This window comes from Lycorma delicatula, chromosome 2 (genome assembly GCF_047948215.1).
Source record: "Lycorma delicatula isolate Av1 chromosome 2, ASM4794821v1, whole genome shotgun sequence".
NCBI classification, from domain to species: domain Eukaryota; kingdom Metazoa; phylum Arthropoda; class Insecta; order Hemiptera; family Fulgoridae; genus Lycorma; species Lycorma delicatula.
Window position 1 is genome coordinate 224,910,486 of NC_134456.1, and position 19,754 is coordinate 224,930,239.

The following is a 19,754-nucleotide window of genomic DNA, read 5'->3' on the forward strand; positions in this document are numbered from 1 at the left end:
ATTTCAACTTTAATACTAATTTAAGTATAGTAAAAATGGGTGCACCTAAAAAGCTATGTAGAATTATTTACCCGACACTAAAAACCCTTAATTAAGAAACAAAATAAAATTAGTTTTATGTTTGTTTTACTAAGCTACCTTAGCAGACATGTTACATTATAACATCTGATGTACACATAACATTATCTACAAATTAGACATAAAAAGACATTAACACGATTACTTGTTAGATATTGCTTTCAGTTGAAAAACTCTCAGATACTTTTAGGAGTTTTTAATGCAAATGATTACTCATTGAGTAATGAGAAAAATCAATTTAATTTTACTGCTACCTAATTTCATTAAAATGAACAGAAAAACGTCCTTCCATTCCAGCCCAAAGGTGTTACAGTGCTTATAAATAGAAGTGTAAGAAAAATTTTATTGTGTTATTAAACAAATTAAATTTAATAAATCAGACTTACATTTTATTACAGTTCATCCTTATTTATAGCAGAAGAAGAAGAAATAATTTTAGATCTCCATTGCAGTTTTTGCCAAAAAGCATCTCTTTCTGAGAAAAGTTTAGTCTCCATTTTTGATTTTTCACTTTCAATATGTAAATAATTCATTTTTTGCGGAATTACTTTATCCCACACTACTTTATATCCTTTTGGTGCTGGATTTCTGTAATTAAAACATATACATAAACATTTTAAGTTATCTTTTAAAACAGTGACACATTAGCATGCAAATATTTGTTGAATCAATTATTATAAAAAACCAAATTAAATATATAGTAATAAAAATATATTAGAAGAACCATCAGTAATGCTATTAAAATGTATGAATTACTTAAATTTTTAGTTTTTTATAAAAATTATTTAATTATTAATCAAATTTAAACTTAAATCTCTTTCATATAAGATTTTAGAGGTTGTAGTTTCATTTGAAAAATAAAATATTTTTACTATCAGTATTGAATGGTTTAATAAGTACTATTATTTATCTGTAATAGTGAATTAATTTATGTGTTTTCCATTTCTTACAATCAGTGTTAGTCAATCCATTTCTTACAGTGAGTGTTAGGAGAAGACCAGTTTGGTTTCAGGAAAAGGATAGGGATGAGGAAAGCAATTTTAGCACTCAGATTAATAGTGGAAAGAAGATTAAAGAAAAACAAACCAACAAACATAAAAAATACATGGCATTTATAGACTTAGAAAAGGCATTTATAACATAGAATGGAATAAGATGTTCAGCATTTAAAAAAATTTAGGCCTCAAGTATAGAGATAGAAGAATAATTGCTAAGTTTTATAGGAACCAAACTGCAATAGTAATAATTGAAGAACATAAGAAAGAAGCCATAATAAAAAAAAGAGTCCAACAAGGATTTGTTGGACTCTAACAAAGAAATCCTTGTTATAGGGAACATCTGTTCTCTATCCCCATTACTTTTTAATCTTTACATAGAACTAGCAGTTAATGATCTTAAAGAACAATTTAGATCCATAGTAACAGTGCAAGGTGAAAAGATAAAGATTCTACGATTTTCTGATGATATAGTAATTCTAACTGATAGTAAAAATGAAGAAACAATGAATGGCATGGATGAAGAACTACCGCATGAAAATAAACAAGAAAAAATGAAAGTAATGAAATGTACTAAAAATAACGAAGATGGTCCACTAAATGTAAAAGTAGGAAGAGAAAAGAATATGGAGGTAGAAGAATTTTGTTATTTGGGAAGAAGAATTACTGAAGATGGACGAAGCAGGAGCAATATAAAATGCCAAATAGCACAGGCAAAATGAGCCTTCACTCAGAAATATCATTTGTTTACATTAAAAATTAATTTAAACATCAGGAAAAGAATTTTTGAAAGTATATGTTTAGAGCGTAGCTTTATATGGAAGTGAAACTTGGATGATCGGAGTACCTGAGAAGAAAAGATAAAAGCTTTTGAAATGTGGTACTATAGGAGAATGCTAAAAATCAGATGGGTGGATAAAGTGACAAATGAAGAGGTGTTCTGGTAAATTGATGAGAAAGAAGCATTTGGAAAAGTATAGTTAAAAAAGAGACAGACTTATTAAGGCATCCTGGAATAGTCACTTTGATATAGGAGGGACAGGTAGAAGGAAAAAATTGTGCAGGGAGGCAACATTTGGAATATGTAAAAAAAATTGTTAGAGATGTGGGATGTAGAGGGTATACCAAAATGAAATGACTGGCACTAGATAGGGAATCTTGAAGAACTGCATCAAACCAGTAAAATGACTAAAGACAAAAAAAAAATTCCAAATGTCCCTGTGCATGACAGTGAATAGTTCTATTTGGCAATTCACATAAAGTCTTTCCTTGAGCAGTTCAAGCGAAACGCTCAAAAAACCCACTGAACTTACCATCTTTACCATTATGAAGGTTTGAATGGCTATCCAACATTTCTATCTATAATTACAAAATAATTTTGTAAATATTTTAATGAACTTATGATGGGGTTAATAACTTGCTGGATACTTAGAAACCAATATTGTCTGGTTCACATTTTTAAAACCTACTGCTACAATACAATAAATACCTGAATAGGTAGCCACCTATTCAGGCTACCTATTTTTATTGTTAAAAATGTTATCTTTATTAATGCAAATAATTTTGTATATAATAAAATCTTTTTAGCCACAATAATGTTTAAGTATTGATTTTTAAGATATTTTTATTTTGTTGTCACATGAAGCATGATAACCTATTTTTTCCATGCTTAATCCAGAATTTTTCTGTTAATCCACAGTAAGGGTATTTATGTTATCTTACATAAGTCTTGAATTTTTCTCTATACTTTAATGGTCTCTTACAAAACGACTTCTCTGCAGCAAAATTCTAGGCCAGTTGCATTACATACTGCCTGAGTGTTGGTAAATAACTTATATGTAGTAAAATTTTCTTCTCAATCTTTGTTTTGTTTACCTGCCAATTTCAATTACCTGCCAAAATCAATTTTGGAATAGCTCACATAATGTTCTTTAATAATTTTTAAAAACGTTTTTTACTTTATCAACTTTGAATGAAATGGAAATAAAATCAGGAAGAGAAAATGCTTTAAAACCGTTTCAAAAATAACATTTTAAAAGTAGATAACATTTCAATCGTCAAACAATCATCAGCAGATAAAGGGAAATTAAAAAAAGTAAAAAATAGACTTAAAATTTAAAAAACATTCTTAAAAAATAAATAAATATTAAAAGTTATTAACAAAATTGATTAATAATTAAAAGAAAAAAATCAATACTCAGCAACCCTATAATTTGAGCATTTCAATGTTTAAAAAAGTGAAAAACTAGTTTAAAAGATAATACCTTAATGATATCACTTAAATGAAAAATGTCATCCTGAAAATCAGAACCAAATGATTTCTTTCTTAACACTATTTTCAATGTACATTAGATGTTACAACCAAAATAACTGGACATGGTTAATCCATACAATCGACTCATTAAAACAGCACAGCCATGCTCAAAAACAAGCATCATAAGCTGAGATTTTGAGTCCTGCATTCTTTTCATTGTAAGTACTGGCTTACGTGAATATTGTTATTCTCAAAGACCACAATTCTGATTTTTGTGTCTCGGGTGCTTTACATACATCATCAGTCTTAAGAGAGACTGGCTAAAGCACAAATTACATTGTACGGTAACATATAACTATTGCACATATTGAGCCCTCATAATCTTGGGTTGTGCGGTAATAATAAATTTGAATTTATAACAATTTCCCTTGTCTGTTCTGACTAGAATGCCAGAAACAAGTTAGATTTTTCCATGTCTGAAAAAATCCCAGATTATATTAATTTTTGATGTGAAAGATTTTGCTGTGAGTTTGTATGCATAATTGTCTCATATTTTTTCAGTGATTGTAAGATATTGACTGAATTGTATAATAATATTTTCAAAACCTTCAAATATGCTTTCTGAGTTGGAAATTAGTCACTACTAATAACCTTTGTTTTAATGTATCTCAGTAGTACTATTTAGGCTTTGTATAATGTTTATGCTATTTTTAAACATCAAATCAGCCTTTAGTCATTTATACTTACTTTACAGGTAGTTATTTACGCTTATATGGTCTAAATCATCATCCAAAATAAAGCAGTTCTTACAAAACTGCTAACAAAGGGCAAAACATGTCTACTGAATTACTTAAATTCTTAAACTTACTTGCTGCTCTCAGTGCCCCTTCATCTTTTGTTATGCCAGTCATCATTGGAATAGTTGTTTTAACAGTATGAGGATTCACAGTTAAAAATTCACCTTCAATGCCTTTTGGTTCTACTGGTGGAGTAAAAACAATTATTGGATCCATTTCCCACTCCTAATTTTGCAAAAGGATATATAGGATTAAATATACACAAAATTATGAACCAAAATCTACAATTTATTTCCTTATAAAATACGAGTAATTAATTTGGTTAAACAATTGACAATAAAATTCACTTAGTGATGTTTTAAGATCCAGGTTCAAATCTAGTCAAAGATAGTCAACATTAATTAGATTAACAATAACATTTAATAAAATGTAATTAGAATCATTAATAGTTAAATAACCATTTCAGAAATTGTAATCAGATGTCTTTCTTAAATAATCACAAGTAAACCTTACCTGGCTTTATCGATTATAAGACTGTTTTTTCTTTTTACACTAAAATTTTTTTTTTTTTGAGATTTAGTAGGAATTTTTCAGCTAGATACACTTCTGAGCTCTACTTACTAGAGATGATGAAGCATGTAATTTTGTAGCAGCTGCAAAAATTCCAGGATAACCCAAAATCTTGTTGATGACAGAAGGATGTTACCATTCTGTTACATTACCAGTTTGCATAGTACAACTAACTATAAGCCTAATATGAAGTTCAGGTAAATAATATGTATCTCTGTTACCATTTTTTCTTATTATTGTGTTTTACTTTGTTAAAGATTTAGTTTTCTTCTATTTTAGTTTAAAGTAAACTTACACTTTTTCACTTAAAACAAAAGAATGGAATGAAACATTTGAAACTGAAATGTAATAATAAAATACCTATTGTTAAAAAAGGTATGGTCACAAGTGAATGATTTAATTTCACTCTACAGCATAGATTTTACTAACTACTGTATTAAAAATTTTATTTATATTAAAATTATATTAAACATGTATTTAGTACCAACAGATGTGATGTCAAACTCCAGACAAGAAGTAAGAGATGAGATCTCCATATAATATTTATTACTTTACATTACAGTTTAATACAGAATACATTAATTATTAAAAAGGAAATAAAATAAAACTTACCTTAAATTTTTCACTCATTTCAATTATCAATTGTGGTGATACCTGTTGCAAACAATCAAGCATGTATTTTGATGGCTCAGCTGTACAACCAACAAAAGAAGCTAACTGTTTTGTTCTCTTTGCCACTACAACTGGAGCTCTTAATGCCCACGGGCAGTGTGATGAACCACTCATTGGTACAGCACGATGGAACAATCCTGTGAGAAAAACAAATTAAGTGTTATTTATGCTAATTTAAGAACTAATAAAACATGTGAAAATAAAAATATAAAATAATCCTGCTATATAGTATAAATTTTACTTGTTTTCTTGTAACATCTACAACAGATATGATGAAATTTTAACTTGTACGAATAAAAATAATTTTGTAAATATTTTAATGAATTTAATTTTAAACATACATTTTTTATTTATAAATTTAAAAGAAATTTAAGATACTTGCTACTGACATAAAAAAAAATTATATCAATATCAAATTCTTGACTAAAAAATTATTCAAATATATGATACCCAACTAAGAATATTTACATTAAACATTATAATTTAAAAGCACATTAATTAAAGTTACAAATCTTCCAAAGAATTATTCTTGAGGAATTAGGTAAATGTCATAAATGAAACTCCTTTCCTTCCAAAATATGAGAATAATAGAGTATTTATGTAAATAAAATTCAACCTATATAATATTTGAATCCTTCTTGAAGTCTGAACAATTTGAGATTTTAAAAAGTTAGTTTTATTTAATTTCTAAAGCCTTTAGGTTTATTCCTCTGTAAGGAATTCTTTTGAGGCTTAAAATTCAAGCAATTTATTTCATTCCTTACTAAAATTTACTTTATTATTCATATGAATTTAAGTTCACTATTTTATGCACAATTATTTTCAATATTACCTAAACCAAGGGACTTGGTTTAGGGACTTTGGTTCCACCTGAGGAGAGCTTTGTCTTTGGTGATATGGAAATATGAAGCAATGATACAGAACACATGAATCTACAAAAATAAAGATTTGGCCAAAAAATTCTATTCTCTTTGATCCAGTTGCAACCCTTTGATGTCCCTTTGGTTTTATGTGCTGATAAACCGAACAGAAGGTCAGTTATCAATGTCAACAGGAAACTAGATCAGTGAGCAAATGGCATAATTGAGACGGACTTCAGAAGCACATTTAGGCCACCTTCATATTTGTCATTCTTCAAGAGTGTATATCACAGGGATGATTATCCCAATAAAATTCAATGGAAGTGAGGTTTATAGACTCTAACTAGATTGGTTAGAAAGACTGTAGAGGTCAACCACTATCAAAATAATCTGTTGCAGGGCCAATAACCAACACATCAAAAATTAATTAATCATTTTCAATATTCTAGCCAAAAAGGTATTTTGAGCCAGTGTAACAAATTTATTAAAATTGAAATGAATAAATGAATGTTAATTTTAAGGAAGGAAATTTAGCCTATTTTACTAAAACAGAAAGTGATACTTAAAAATTATTGGAAAATTATCCAGAGTAAAGGAAGAATAGGAATAATACTAATTGATGACCTAGATATGTGTAAAATGGGTAATATTGACTTTAAAGATTTTGAAAAATCATAGTGGTAGATGGAAAAATGTCTTCTATAATAATATATTCACAAATTGAAAATACTGAAGAACCTGCAAAAAATGGAATTTTAAACAGTTTTGCATGACAACATAAATTATATTATTATTACTATTATAAAAATAAAATATAGTGAAGGAATGGAATGCTAAATTGACATCAAGATGAAATTATAATACATTTCTAAAGCAAAGTAAAGAAGGATATGGAGCCGAAATAGTTAATAAGGGTCATAAGATGTTGGACACTAACAATAATTAATGATTTATCGGGAACACATTTTACGTCACTCATGAAGGAATGTTAAGTGAGGTCTGAAGTACAGAATTTTTCTCAAATCTGCTAGCTATCAAATAAATAAAAGCTTGCAAATATACAAACACTCAGAAGTACTGACAACATAAACTAATGAATACATGAATCAGGACACATCAACTCAAAGGAGAGCAAGAAAACGTGAGGATAACTGAATAGGGAAATGAGGAAAAAAGAATTGCATGTGAGATTAGTTACATGGGACCTTAATAGAATATGATGGAAGTTGTTAAGAATAGTCTGGAAGATTAAAAATGGGACTCAAGGCAAGACTACAGAGAGGGTAAGAAATTTAAGATGTAGACTTTTTGTTCACATAGTTCCTTATACAAGACACTATAAAATATTCTAAATGCAATATATTCTATTTTTGAATGATGACTGATCATGATAAAACAGCAAGTTTAATGATGTTGGCCAAATATGTCTTTGAACAAGGAAGTTATACAGTACTGGACGTTTTTTGAGAAGTTGAGCAATCTGCAACACATATTTTATATTTTTATTACGCAGTCTATTCAATATCAAAGCGTATGTGAATTACTGCAAGTCAAATATTGTAATCATTTATTATGATATGCTTACCCTTGTCATCACTGCCTTAAGTTTTACTTTAATTCATCTCAAATTGGAATTTACATCAATAATAAATAACTACTATAATAATAATAAATACTACTATTTATGAGTATTATTGCAATGAAATATAATCCCTTCTGATCAATATCTGAAATTTACCAGTAGTAATAAAATTTGTTGCATTACTAATCCACTGAAATCAAGTTACCTCTTATATCCATCCAACCATATAATTTTTTATTCACACTTCAAAAAATAATACTAATCTAATATTTGTGTTGTAAATATGTACAATGTTTCTTTTTTTTACCTTTACTAAGGGGTGACATCATTTGATAGTGAGCACTACTACCTCCTGCGCTATGTCCAACTATTGTTACACTATTAGGATTACCACCATATGATGCAATGTTATTATGAACCCACTGGAGTGCTAAAACTTGATCTTTTAAACCATAATTTCCAGGAATTTCAGCATCTTCAGTACTAGCAAAACCTGTAATTTATTAAAAAAAAACTTTTCTTTTTTTCTTCTTAGTACATGATTATAATTAAACTGTCATTTCATAACTTCATAAACGTAAGGAATTTATAAATTATAATACATATATATTTGTGTGTGTGTGTGTGAGCGCATGTACTTGTGTGAGTATAGGTGCATGTCATTTTGTGTAAAAATATTTCATAAAAATTCACAACCTGTTTGATGAATGTTTCATCACTGTACCCTCTTAGAGTGTCACATATAGCAGTGCCATTGCAATTTCTTACATTCCAGAATACCTTATGTGGTTCTCTGCATGTCTTTTAATTTTAAACTGTTATTTATTTGCAATAATAAATATCATAATATATTATATTGTTTTTTATATAAAACTGAATTTTGTTTGAAAAAGAATAAGCTTTTTCTACATACAGGTTGATCACTATATATAATACAATACACTCCTAGTCTCTGTAGCACAGTAACAGCATCTCAGCTTTTCATTTGAAAGGCTTCAGATTTAAATTTTGGTATAGCATGACATTTTTCATAAAATTCTTGTGCATTCATATTCCTATCTAAATACTTTAGGCCTTTATGGTAAATTATTCATTAAATAGAAACACTATTTAGATTGTTGCAGTTCAAATTTTCTTGATTGGATAATAATATTATAAAAATGAAAGTAAAGACATACTTTCTGCTTGACTGACTCAGGAAGATAAGTTCAGTTTGATCAGCATAGTGATTTTTAAAATACAAATTGTATAGGATATTAGGCTAAATATTATGTAACAACCTAATTTTTCTTTTCTTTGAGATTAGTTTTATCATTTTTTTTTTTTTTGTATTTTTCTGTATAATATTTGAAACTTATTAATTATATTAATATCATTGCTGGTAGCCTAAAAAACTACTAAAACAAAATGTATTCACTTATATTAAAGTTTTACATATAAGTGAATATATTTCTAGTATTTATTTAAATCTTGCGGAAAGAAATTGTTTATTAGATAAAATTAAACTGTATTACAAATACACTTTAAACATAGTTTTAGTATTTCTTTAAATCTTGTGGTAGGAATTTGTTTATTAGGTAAAGTTTTTGTAATACTCTTTAAAATATAGGCCAGAGAATGCCATAATTTATTTTTGGATGAACGTTCATTTATAATTTATTAGCAGTAAATAAACTCTTCATCATTATAACAACCCAAGTTAGTATTTTGCATTTCATTACACTTATTTTCATTGTCATGATCATAATACATATGCTACAAATTCATATAATCATTTTGATTGTTTTTATACAATTAACAAAGTGTCCATCAGAATTAAATGTTAATTTGAAATGGGTATTCATATTCTTACAAATATTGCAAACTTATAAACAGAAACTTCCTCATATCAATTTGTATATATATATATATTCTTAACTCTATTTTTTCACAGTTTAATCGAAATTGGAGACATGAAAAATAAGTAAACAAACTGATGTCTGCTAGTTGCGTGACAGTAAAAAAAAAAACTTTGAACACAGCATTTTTGAGCAGTGATATAATGAAACATCTTAAGAAACATCACGACTCTTCGACCACTGAAATGAGGCGAAGCCAAGAGAAGCTCGTGACACATTCTCCGATGAGCGATAGCGAAAATCAACCGATGGTATTTTAAAATATTCAACAGTTAAAAGAATAAAATATTTTTCCTCTTAATTATTTTACCTGGCTCCCCGGCCAGAAAATCTTAGAAGATAAATTTTTAGAGTAAATTTAGTTAGATATCACATCTACATTTCTAAAGCGACGACTCTCTTCGTTTTCTCTAACCGCACACTGACCCAGTAGATACACTTGAACATAATTTACAAGTCTGTCAATGAACTGATAAAATAATTTGTTCTACGGTAAAATAAAACAAATTTGATTAATCAGTAGATGATGTCCTCAAAATTTAATTCAAATCTATAACCAGATCTCTAATTCATGATTTATTATGTATTATAGCAAATGTTAAGCTGAAATGAAATGGAATGTGAAAAATGAATAAATTATTTTAAAATACCGACAAAAAAAAATCAGATAACTAATTTGTTCATAAAAACCAACAAATTAATTATTAAATGTTATTTAGGTAATATGACCTTCTTTCTTATGGCTGTGAAAAATTGTAACTGCTCAGAGCTGCTTTCTGTAAGAGCAATTGAACAGTTTATTGTACAACAACTAGTCCCTGGGGTGAATAGAAAAAATTATCTCTCTTGTAGTGCTGAATAACACTTCAAATCCATACTTATACGCAGCAATATGTCAGCTCAACGAAAAAGACGAAAGGAAACAGTTTCATTTCATATTCTCCTTTCTTTTTTTTATTCTTATTTTTAGGAATAATTACGACGCTTTCAGGAATGAAAGTTTTGATTTTTATATTTGTTTAATGAAATAATTTGATCCACAACAAGATCGGTTTCCATTCTTCTAAGAAGACCAACGACTCAGTTTCATCAACCTTACCCTATCACAATTATAGATAATTTAATTTCAGTTTCGTTCATTAAAATAAGGAATATTTATTTAACAAAATTTTTGAATATGTAGTTTAAATAAAAACAATAATTTAGATAATTCTTAAGTAATTCCAATCAGGTAGTAAACCTGTTATTTCTTTTTTATAAAACAAAAAAAAATTTTTCTAATCCGAACTCAAGAGACCAATTTTTTTTTAGATTTGGGAAGTTTTCTATTTAGAAAGGTAAAATAAAGAAACTCAAAAATTGTACACAAAAATTTATGTTAATTTATAATAATGTTCTACAGCACTAAATTACATTAGAAAATACAAAATGTGTATAGTATTATGTAAAAATAAAAAAACAATAAAATACCTTTAATTATTTCTTAAAAAAAGTCTAATTTTTTTTGTTTTCTTTTGCAGATTTGAAAATCAAGGGCATTTTCAATCTTCTTTAATGCACTAAATACACCTTCTTCTACTTCATTTAAACTTTCGATGAATGTTCGAAAGTTATTTATTGCCGATTTCGGGTCTTTTATTGTAACTGTAATTTCTACTTGATCCGTTTCTCGAGGAACTTACCCTCGAGAAATTACCATCCTCCTTTGCAATAACCAAGTATTTAGGTTTTGGAACATTAATATTCTTAAAAAAAGCTTTTTGTAAGCTTTTTCTAGCCTCGACTTCAATTTTCCTTGATTCCGCGTTCTTTCTCCGTTTTGCCTCAGGCGATACGGCCGGTGTTAAACGAGGGTGTTTACGTGAACCCTCTGCCACGTTTTGTTGTTGATCAGTTTGCATGACCTTTGATCCCTTCTGTAGTAATGCTAGCCGCCGGGGTACACAATCACTCCAGGGCTACCAACCCTGAGGTCCGTTCCGGTACTCCGGTGGAACCGACATATGTCCTGGCAGAGAACGGATGCGCAATCTCTTCACTGACTCCAGGCGCCTACTTACCGAAGCTTTCAGAGCTCCCATGCACCGACATACATGGGTACCATTGCTACATGCTTGCTATCGCAGGGGACATGTGGAAAACGAAAGGGTCTCCGTTACACCTGCAATAACATTGACCCTGGCCGCCACATCGCCAGCTCTAAATATGGTATGTGTCCACTTCCTAATCGTTTAATTGTTCGTATCCTGCAGGTGGCCGAAAAACCCAATCCGTCTGGTGACCTGAAGATGGAAACAGGTCAAAAAAAGTAATATATCCGAGGAATTTACTCGGAGCTCCGTTAGCCAGCTATATGTCTTGTACATGAGTACAGCTGTGGCCGCCCTACGTGGAACGTAGATGTTGTGTTCCGGACGTTGGGATTACCTACCTCAGGGCATTATTATCATTATTTTTTTTTTTTGAGGTTTTTAGGGGCATCGACTACTTTGGTCATAAGCCCCGTCCCACTTCAAAAAAAAATAAAAAAGGTTCACAATTTCATATTCTAATACAACTTTCGAATCCAAAGTTTACCGTCTAGGCTTTCCTTTCGGCCATCCTTTCTTGCACCGTTTTTCCATTCTTCGAACGGGCTTAACTTCTGAAGAGAGTGTGTCTGAGACCTCGGACATGGCATCTTCTTCTCTTTCTGATGCCAATGATGTTCGCCGGCTTACATCAGGTGATGAAAGCTTCGTTGGTGCAGTTAGCATCGTTGCTATTCGAATCTAAACTCGCAAGCGATGCATTTTCGGCGGCTGATGAACTGGATTCAATCTCTAAGGCTGTGCTTGGACCGGCTGATATAGACGCTCTCACCGCGGCTTCTCTCTGACCTTTTGGAGGCTCTATGCATACAGTTTTATTATCGTCTGTGTCTGGTGCTTTCTCAATAATGACTTGTACCTCCATTTCGGTAGACCCAGACTTTTCCTGTACTCTTGGCACAATTTCCTTAGCCTTCTTACTCGATAACGGAGTGATCTTTTTGTCTTTGCCAGATAAATCAAGATTTTTATTCATTACGTCAATTGATGGCCTTATAATCGTAGGTTTTGGAATGTTGTTTATTGCTCTACAATAATATGGTTTGAATGAAGATGAAATGAGTTTTGAAGAATAAGTATGTATTTTAACCTTTCAAACAATATGTTGTACAGTAAATAATGCAACTACACAAATATGTACAATTTAATTTGATTTAATATTTTTAATTTAGTTAAATTAATTAATCCTACCATGAGCATCGAGAAAGATGCTATAGACAGACATAAGTTGTAAATGAAGACATATACACACAAATGTACAATATACAAATAACTAATGCAACTAAACAAACTGTCAGTATACATTTAAATAAATACAGCTTTCAAACTACAACACATCAAAGTTCAAGGTTGTAACGACTTAGGCTAATCCAATGCTTGCATGTAAACAGCATTTTTTTATCTTTCCTCCTGGAGCTCAGATAAAGAGGTGTTTTGGTGTTTTTACATAAAACTCTCCATGAAAAAAAAACCCGGGGATTCTAAGTTAATACCACACCATTTGACTGATTGTCCTTGGGGCCTAGTATATTGTGATTGCAAAAGCAATCTAACAGGAAACTATAATCAGTTGGGACTAATGGTATCCGAGGAATGAACATATCCTGACCTTCTTCTTTCCTGTTAATGTTGTAGCTTCTATGATATTAGCTAACAGTCTTTTCGCACTAAGAGTCTGGTACATTTAAATTTTCTGTGAATCTAAATTGCATTAACAATATAATATTCAAAAATGTTCCAGAATTTTCTTTAAAAAAAATCTAGACTATCACAGAATGATAGAGATATGTAGAATGATCTGTTATTTTCAAAAATGTTTATCATGTTCAAAATTGTTACAAATGTTTGAAAACGATCTAGACTGCACCAAAATGTTATAGAAACTTCTAGGAAGTTCTACAAATTTCCAAAATGTAACAGTGTTTGAAAATATTCTAGAATATTTTCAAATGTTCCAGAATTTTAATATTTTATGTTTTAAGTTTCTCCCCCTCACCAATTCCTGCAGCGATTGCATTAGAGATGTCTAACAAGTACAGTATTTTTTCTCAGTTAGTAAGTATAATTGTTTCAAGTTTAATTGAAATCAGTCCTGTGGTTTAAGAGATATGAAACAAACCTACATACAACCGTATATGCAATGACTTTTATTTATGTTGTGTAATCAGATTTGTCTTCTAAATGAATCAAACCATCTCTGCCAAAAGTTTTCAGACACTAACAGTTCTATTGGTTTAATATTTGAAATGCTGAGAATCCCTTTGTAAAAAGTGAATTTGTGATCGCTATTCTTTTAAAATTTTTATGTCTGGTACAATTTTTTTATATCCTTTGACCATTCCTCTATATCTCATATTAGTTCTTGCAAACATTTAACACACAATAATCTACATTTTATGGCTATTTCCTTTAACTTCACATCAGATTCTCTTATTTTTAAAATTTCATATTTTCCTTTCAAAATCTCCTTTCTTGAATTTTTTAAGAATGTTGTTTTCTTTTTTCTCCCATTATACTAATAAAAATTAATTGTCTAAGAAGAATATATTAACTACCTTAAATGCCATTAAATTATTCATTAGTAAATAATGAGTAGTCATATTATGACTATGAAGTTACATAAAACTATAAATGGATAATAATGAATGAAAAGCTAAACAACGTACTGAAAAAGCCAGAAGAAAGGCACAGTAACATAAGAAAATGAAGTAATTTTTTTACTATTCAGGATGCCACATCAAATTTTGTTTTCCTATTAATTGGTATATTAAAGATTTAATGTTTTAAAGGTTGAGGAAACCATTATTTTGGAATTGTTTAAGGAAGAAACAGCTGTCTATGATAGCAGGTTATGCGGGATAAATTCCTGCATCACTGGGTTGTGTGTAAGTCAAATAGAAACAGGAATTATGTCTTCACGGCTTGCAAACGAACATAAGCAAGCTGGCATGAAGGGATACTGACAGTAGAGATGTGGAAAGCAGATTCACTTTTCTTTGGTAACTAATGCCTTATCAGAGTAAGAAGTTAAATTGTTAGTTGCACAACATAAAAAATTTCTCACATAATCTTTGTCTCATTGAAGGCAATTAGCACCTTATGGTCGATGAAATCTATTTGGAAGTGTATATTAGTCATGGAAGTGCCCATTTCATTATCACAAGAATTTTGACACAAAATCAGAAACAGGCCCAACAGGAAATTTGCCCAAAGGCTCCTGAATTGATTTTGACAAGAGGGAATTTTTTTTTGCTTTGAATAGTCATGGATCATCACTACACTCCCAAGTTAAACTCTGAGAGTATGGAATGGCATAGAATGGAGAGCCCTGACCGTATAAAAAAATTTGACCTGTAAAGGCTAAAATGTGTCAATCAGCTGGAAAAAATCTCCCAACTGAATTCTGTAACTGGAAAAGTGTATTGCTCGTTGATTTTTTCCACAAATGTCGCGCTGTGAATGCTGCTTTTTATTGTCAGCTCTTGGAGAAAGTAAAAGCTACCGACAGAAATAAAAGCTAATGCCAGCCAATGAGAGATGTGTGTTTCTCCTTCATGACAATACTAAGCCTAACACAGCCATTAGCACTCTGAATGAACCGGATGAAATTTACTGGGAAACCTTAAAACATTCCCTCTCCAGATTTATCCCCCTGCGATTTTTTTTTGTTTTTGGGCCATTTAAAGAGGCACTGACAGGGCATTGATTACAAGGCGACAACAAAGTAGAGTTCATATGCAGTTGGCTCATGACACGTCCTCATATTTATCAAAAAGGATCAAAAGCTCCCACACATTTAGAAAAATATGACCAACTTCAGAGAGACTCCACAGAAAAGCAATAAATATATTTTGTATTTTATTCTGTACTAACAAAATGTTAAAAACAGAGGCCCAGTTTATTTAAACTGATATAGTTGTTACAAACTTCATAATATCATAAAAATATTATAAATATATGTTTCATGTTTATTATAGATCATTGTAAATATAAATTCTGCTTAACGCTTTAAGAAATGGTGTTTATGATTCTAAAATGGGGTGTATTTGTGTATACCTCGTACCACAGCATTCCTGTATTTTGTGTATGGATTGTATCTGGATCCTTAATATTATTCTACGGTTCATGCTATAGAAAGTAAATCCTTCTACATTGAGAAAATTGTACGATTGCCAGAAGTTACCGATTATAGTTGTACATGGATATATATGTTCCTTGATAACTAAAAGCAATGTATTGATGCCACATATAAAAATTAGAAAATATTTTCAACCGTCTTGTTCTGTTCCATTAAAACATCCACGTCCCTTCAATTAAATCTTTGTGATTATAACTTTGCTGTCCAATTTTGTTTCATACACCTCAATTATCTTACTTGGACCTTCTAGATTCAAAATGTTCTGCTGTACTACAAAAAGGCACACCTTTCAAAAGTTAGAGTAGTTCAATGCAGATTCCACTAGATATTGTGAGCTTGTTACAGATTAAATCCTGCATGGCAGATATAAAAGCACTTAAAATGGCGTACTTTTTTACATGGAAAATTATTATTTTTGAACCGTGTCTGTCTTAATTGTGAAATTTTAATATTGCAGTATTTTCATACTTTCTTTCAGTTACGCTTCACAATAATTATTATACATTTATTACAATGAAATACTATGATTCTTAGGGCCATCATCACTACCACACTTTGGGCATTTATATTTTCTCGTATTACAATAAGCTCTTCCAAAAATTTAACCGGTTTTCTTCATTTTCTGTAATTAGAAAAACTAACAAAATCGTGGTTGTAATAAAATATGTAGCCATAACTAAGAGTAGGATAATAGCCTATATTGATATTGATAAGATAGTACACAATCAACGCTCAGGAATAATGTTACTTGTCTTTCCAACCTTTTACCTACTGATAGATATTCTTATCTAAACTATTTTAATGATGTTCTACATTATTAATAAAACAAAAGATATTTTTTAACAGTAAACAACTGCTAAAATTGGATATTTAAGAAAATGTTAAATAACCAAGTAGGGTAACGTATATATATATATATATATATATATATATCCTTTTCTACCACTAGATTACATTTTACACAAATAGATTTACAGTTTGTAATAACAAACTAACTTCAACACTATATCAATAAAAATGACATTACAGGTTACATATTAATGAAATGGTTACATATCATGAAAAGGTTACGTATGAATAATAATTACATATGAAAAAAATTACATATAAAATTAAATTACATATAAATATTTACATTACATATAAAAAAAGGTAACATATGAAATATCATTATTTATATGGAATAGTTTATTGTTTACAGATTCTAACTGATATTAATTGTACTGTACATTTTAACAGCTATCCACTGTAACCAATAATGTATTTGAATAAAAATAAATTTTATATATATATATACATATACATATATATATATATATATAATGATCTTACACAATCAGATTTGAGTGAAATTAATCAATTTAAAAATCTTTATATTAGTATATAAAGGTATTGATGTTCCATACTTAGATAATGTATAAAATTTAGATATATAACATTATCACATAATTGCATTGTGTTTGAAAAAAAAATAAGATCTAGTTGAAATAACAAAAAGTTTTATTTTTTCCGCAACGACTTTTTTAAAAAGTTTTGTTAAATAGATACTTTTTTTTGCTTACTTGGTCCGAGTACTTACAATCAACATGAAAATATATCTAATATAAATGCGGTGAACAATTGTATTGATCATTTGGCATTGCTGTTAACATTCGTTACACGTAAAAGATAACATACAACTTATGTAATACAATTTTCACTTTACACGTCACGTAATTAGTATAGCCGAACAGATTAAGGCAACAAAGAACCGCATGCCATAGTCAACTGGTTCGAAATCCAGCCAGTTGTTTTTTTTTTCATTCTTTAATGTATACGAAATGCAGATGTAATAATTTCTTATAAACATACGTACCGATATTAATTTCAGTTGTTTCGTCTTTATCACCTTTAACCTCATAAAAAGCCCAGGCTGGGATTTCAGCTTTGGCTTATTTTAAAATTCAATTAATTCTTTTTATTCTTTACAATACCATGCTTTAAATGCTTTCCCAGCACTTCAACATAATTTTGTAGCGTTACAAAGCCCACATTTATATTGATAATTAGCTTAAAATCGGTGAAAATACCACATGAATCTTTTATTTGTTCGTTACATCGATTAATATGCTACTGTGCATGCGTAGAAAAACTGTAATTTACATTAAGTGAAGGTTGAAGAACAGTGTTGTTGTAATAACAATCTAAACCGATATATATAAAAAAAAAAAACAACTAATTATGAATGATTGACAGCTGCTATATGGGATTCCCTGATGTCATAGACAGTCTATAAGTACAGTATGTTAATACTAAAATATACATTTATAACAAACTATGAATTGTGAAGTAGAAGCTTGATAAATTTACTGTATTTTGCGACTTTATATGAAATTTTTTTAGTCTCGCAAATCTGAAGGAACATATACAATAAAAGAATCATTGAAAAAAGATGTTACACCCCGTTTTCTCTGAAAGTTATGATGACCAATTGATGTAGAACATCATCATAGTTTTTCTTAAATTTACAAGGTGGTGTAGAGTTATTAAAAAATTGATAGTGAAAATCGGGTTTGAGGTGAATTGACATCTGCGAATTTTACTCGCGCTAGTATCTCAAGAACGGTGGCTGCTAGACGCGTGGGACTAGGTCTAGTCGTTTCGAATGAATCTTTCAAAATCGCATTAAAAATGACCTGGGATGCACCTTTTTCGAGATACGACCTATTTTTTATTTAATGAAAGATATACCTGAGAGGTCTCGTTTCTTATGTAAAATATAAATAAAATAACATCGGCTGTCAATAATTAGCTTTCACAAATATAAAAAATTTAAACTTCACAACACCCGATTTCGCTGAAAGTAGTGATGACTGATTGATGCAGGAGATCATTATAAATTTTCAGCGTTAACTGAGTAGCTGTTAGATTATAAAAACCAAACCCACCGGGTTGGTCTAGTGATGAACGCGTCTTCCCAAATTAGCTGATTTGGATGTCGAGAGTTCCAGCGTTCAAGTCCTAGTAAAGACAGTTATTTTTATACGGATTTGAACACTAGATCGTGGATACCGGTGTTCTTTGGTGGTTGGGTTTCAATTAACCACACTTCTCAGGAACGGTCGAACTGAGACTATACAAAACTACACTTTATTTGCAGTCATACATATTATCCTCATTCATCCTCTGATGTAACATCTGAACGGTAATTACCTGAGGCTAAAGTGGAAAAGAAAAAGGTTATAAAAACCAACAATGATTTTAAAGTTTGAACGGTAAATAATGATAATAGTATACATTAAATAATGATCAATGATATAACATCCATATCGCTGAAAGTAATGATGATCTACATCATCATCATAAATTTAATATTAATCAAGCCGTTTGCAGTTAAAACATACGTTTTACTATGAATTTTTCACTAAATCAACAGTTTCAACATGTAAATTTAATGTGAACACACACACATTCATCATTGAAAGTAACCGTTCTTTAAGGTATTTGAATAAACCCGTGAAAAGAGATTCTCATATTCAAACGTCATCTTATCTGTTGATTATTTGTTGTAATTTTGAATACGTCTGAAACCCGTGTTTTACTATATATGAACACATGTTCATCATAGAATAATGACCTCAGGTTCGAACGTCAAAATTTTGTTAGGAGTCAAAGGTTAACATGACGTTCGAATATATGGTTTCTATTCATGTATGTTTCTATTCATATATATATATATATATATATATTATATTTTACATATATATATTTTAATATTTCGTAAGCGTCTTTGTAATAAAGTTTTAAAATTAGAAAAAAATCAGGACGAAATATTATATAA

The 19,754-nt window shown here is 29.8% G+C and overlaps 1 protein-coding gene across 1 annotated transcript; it reads right to left on the minus strand.

Moving 5' to 3' along the window:
* Positions 1-470: 470 nt before the first annotated feature.
* On the minus strand, positions 471-17,972 carry LOC142320384 (esterase E4-like). The gene is made up of 5 exons (XM_075358089.1): positions 17,790-17,972; positions 8,116-8,301; positions 5,307-5,503; positions 4,196-4,349; positions 471-666 (listed from the first exon to the last, which is right to left on the minus strand). The coding sequence occupies exons 2-5, from the start codon at positions 8,135-8,137 to the stop codon at positions 638-640; spliced, it is 402 nt and encodes a 133-aa protein (XP_075214204.1). The 5' UTR covers positions 8,138-8,301; positions 17,790-17,972; the 3' UTR covers positions 471-637.
* Between the last annotated feature and the right edge of the window lie 1,782 nt (positions 17,973-19,754).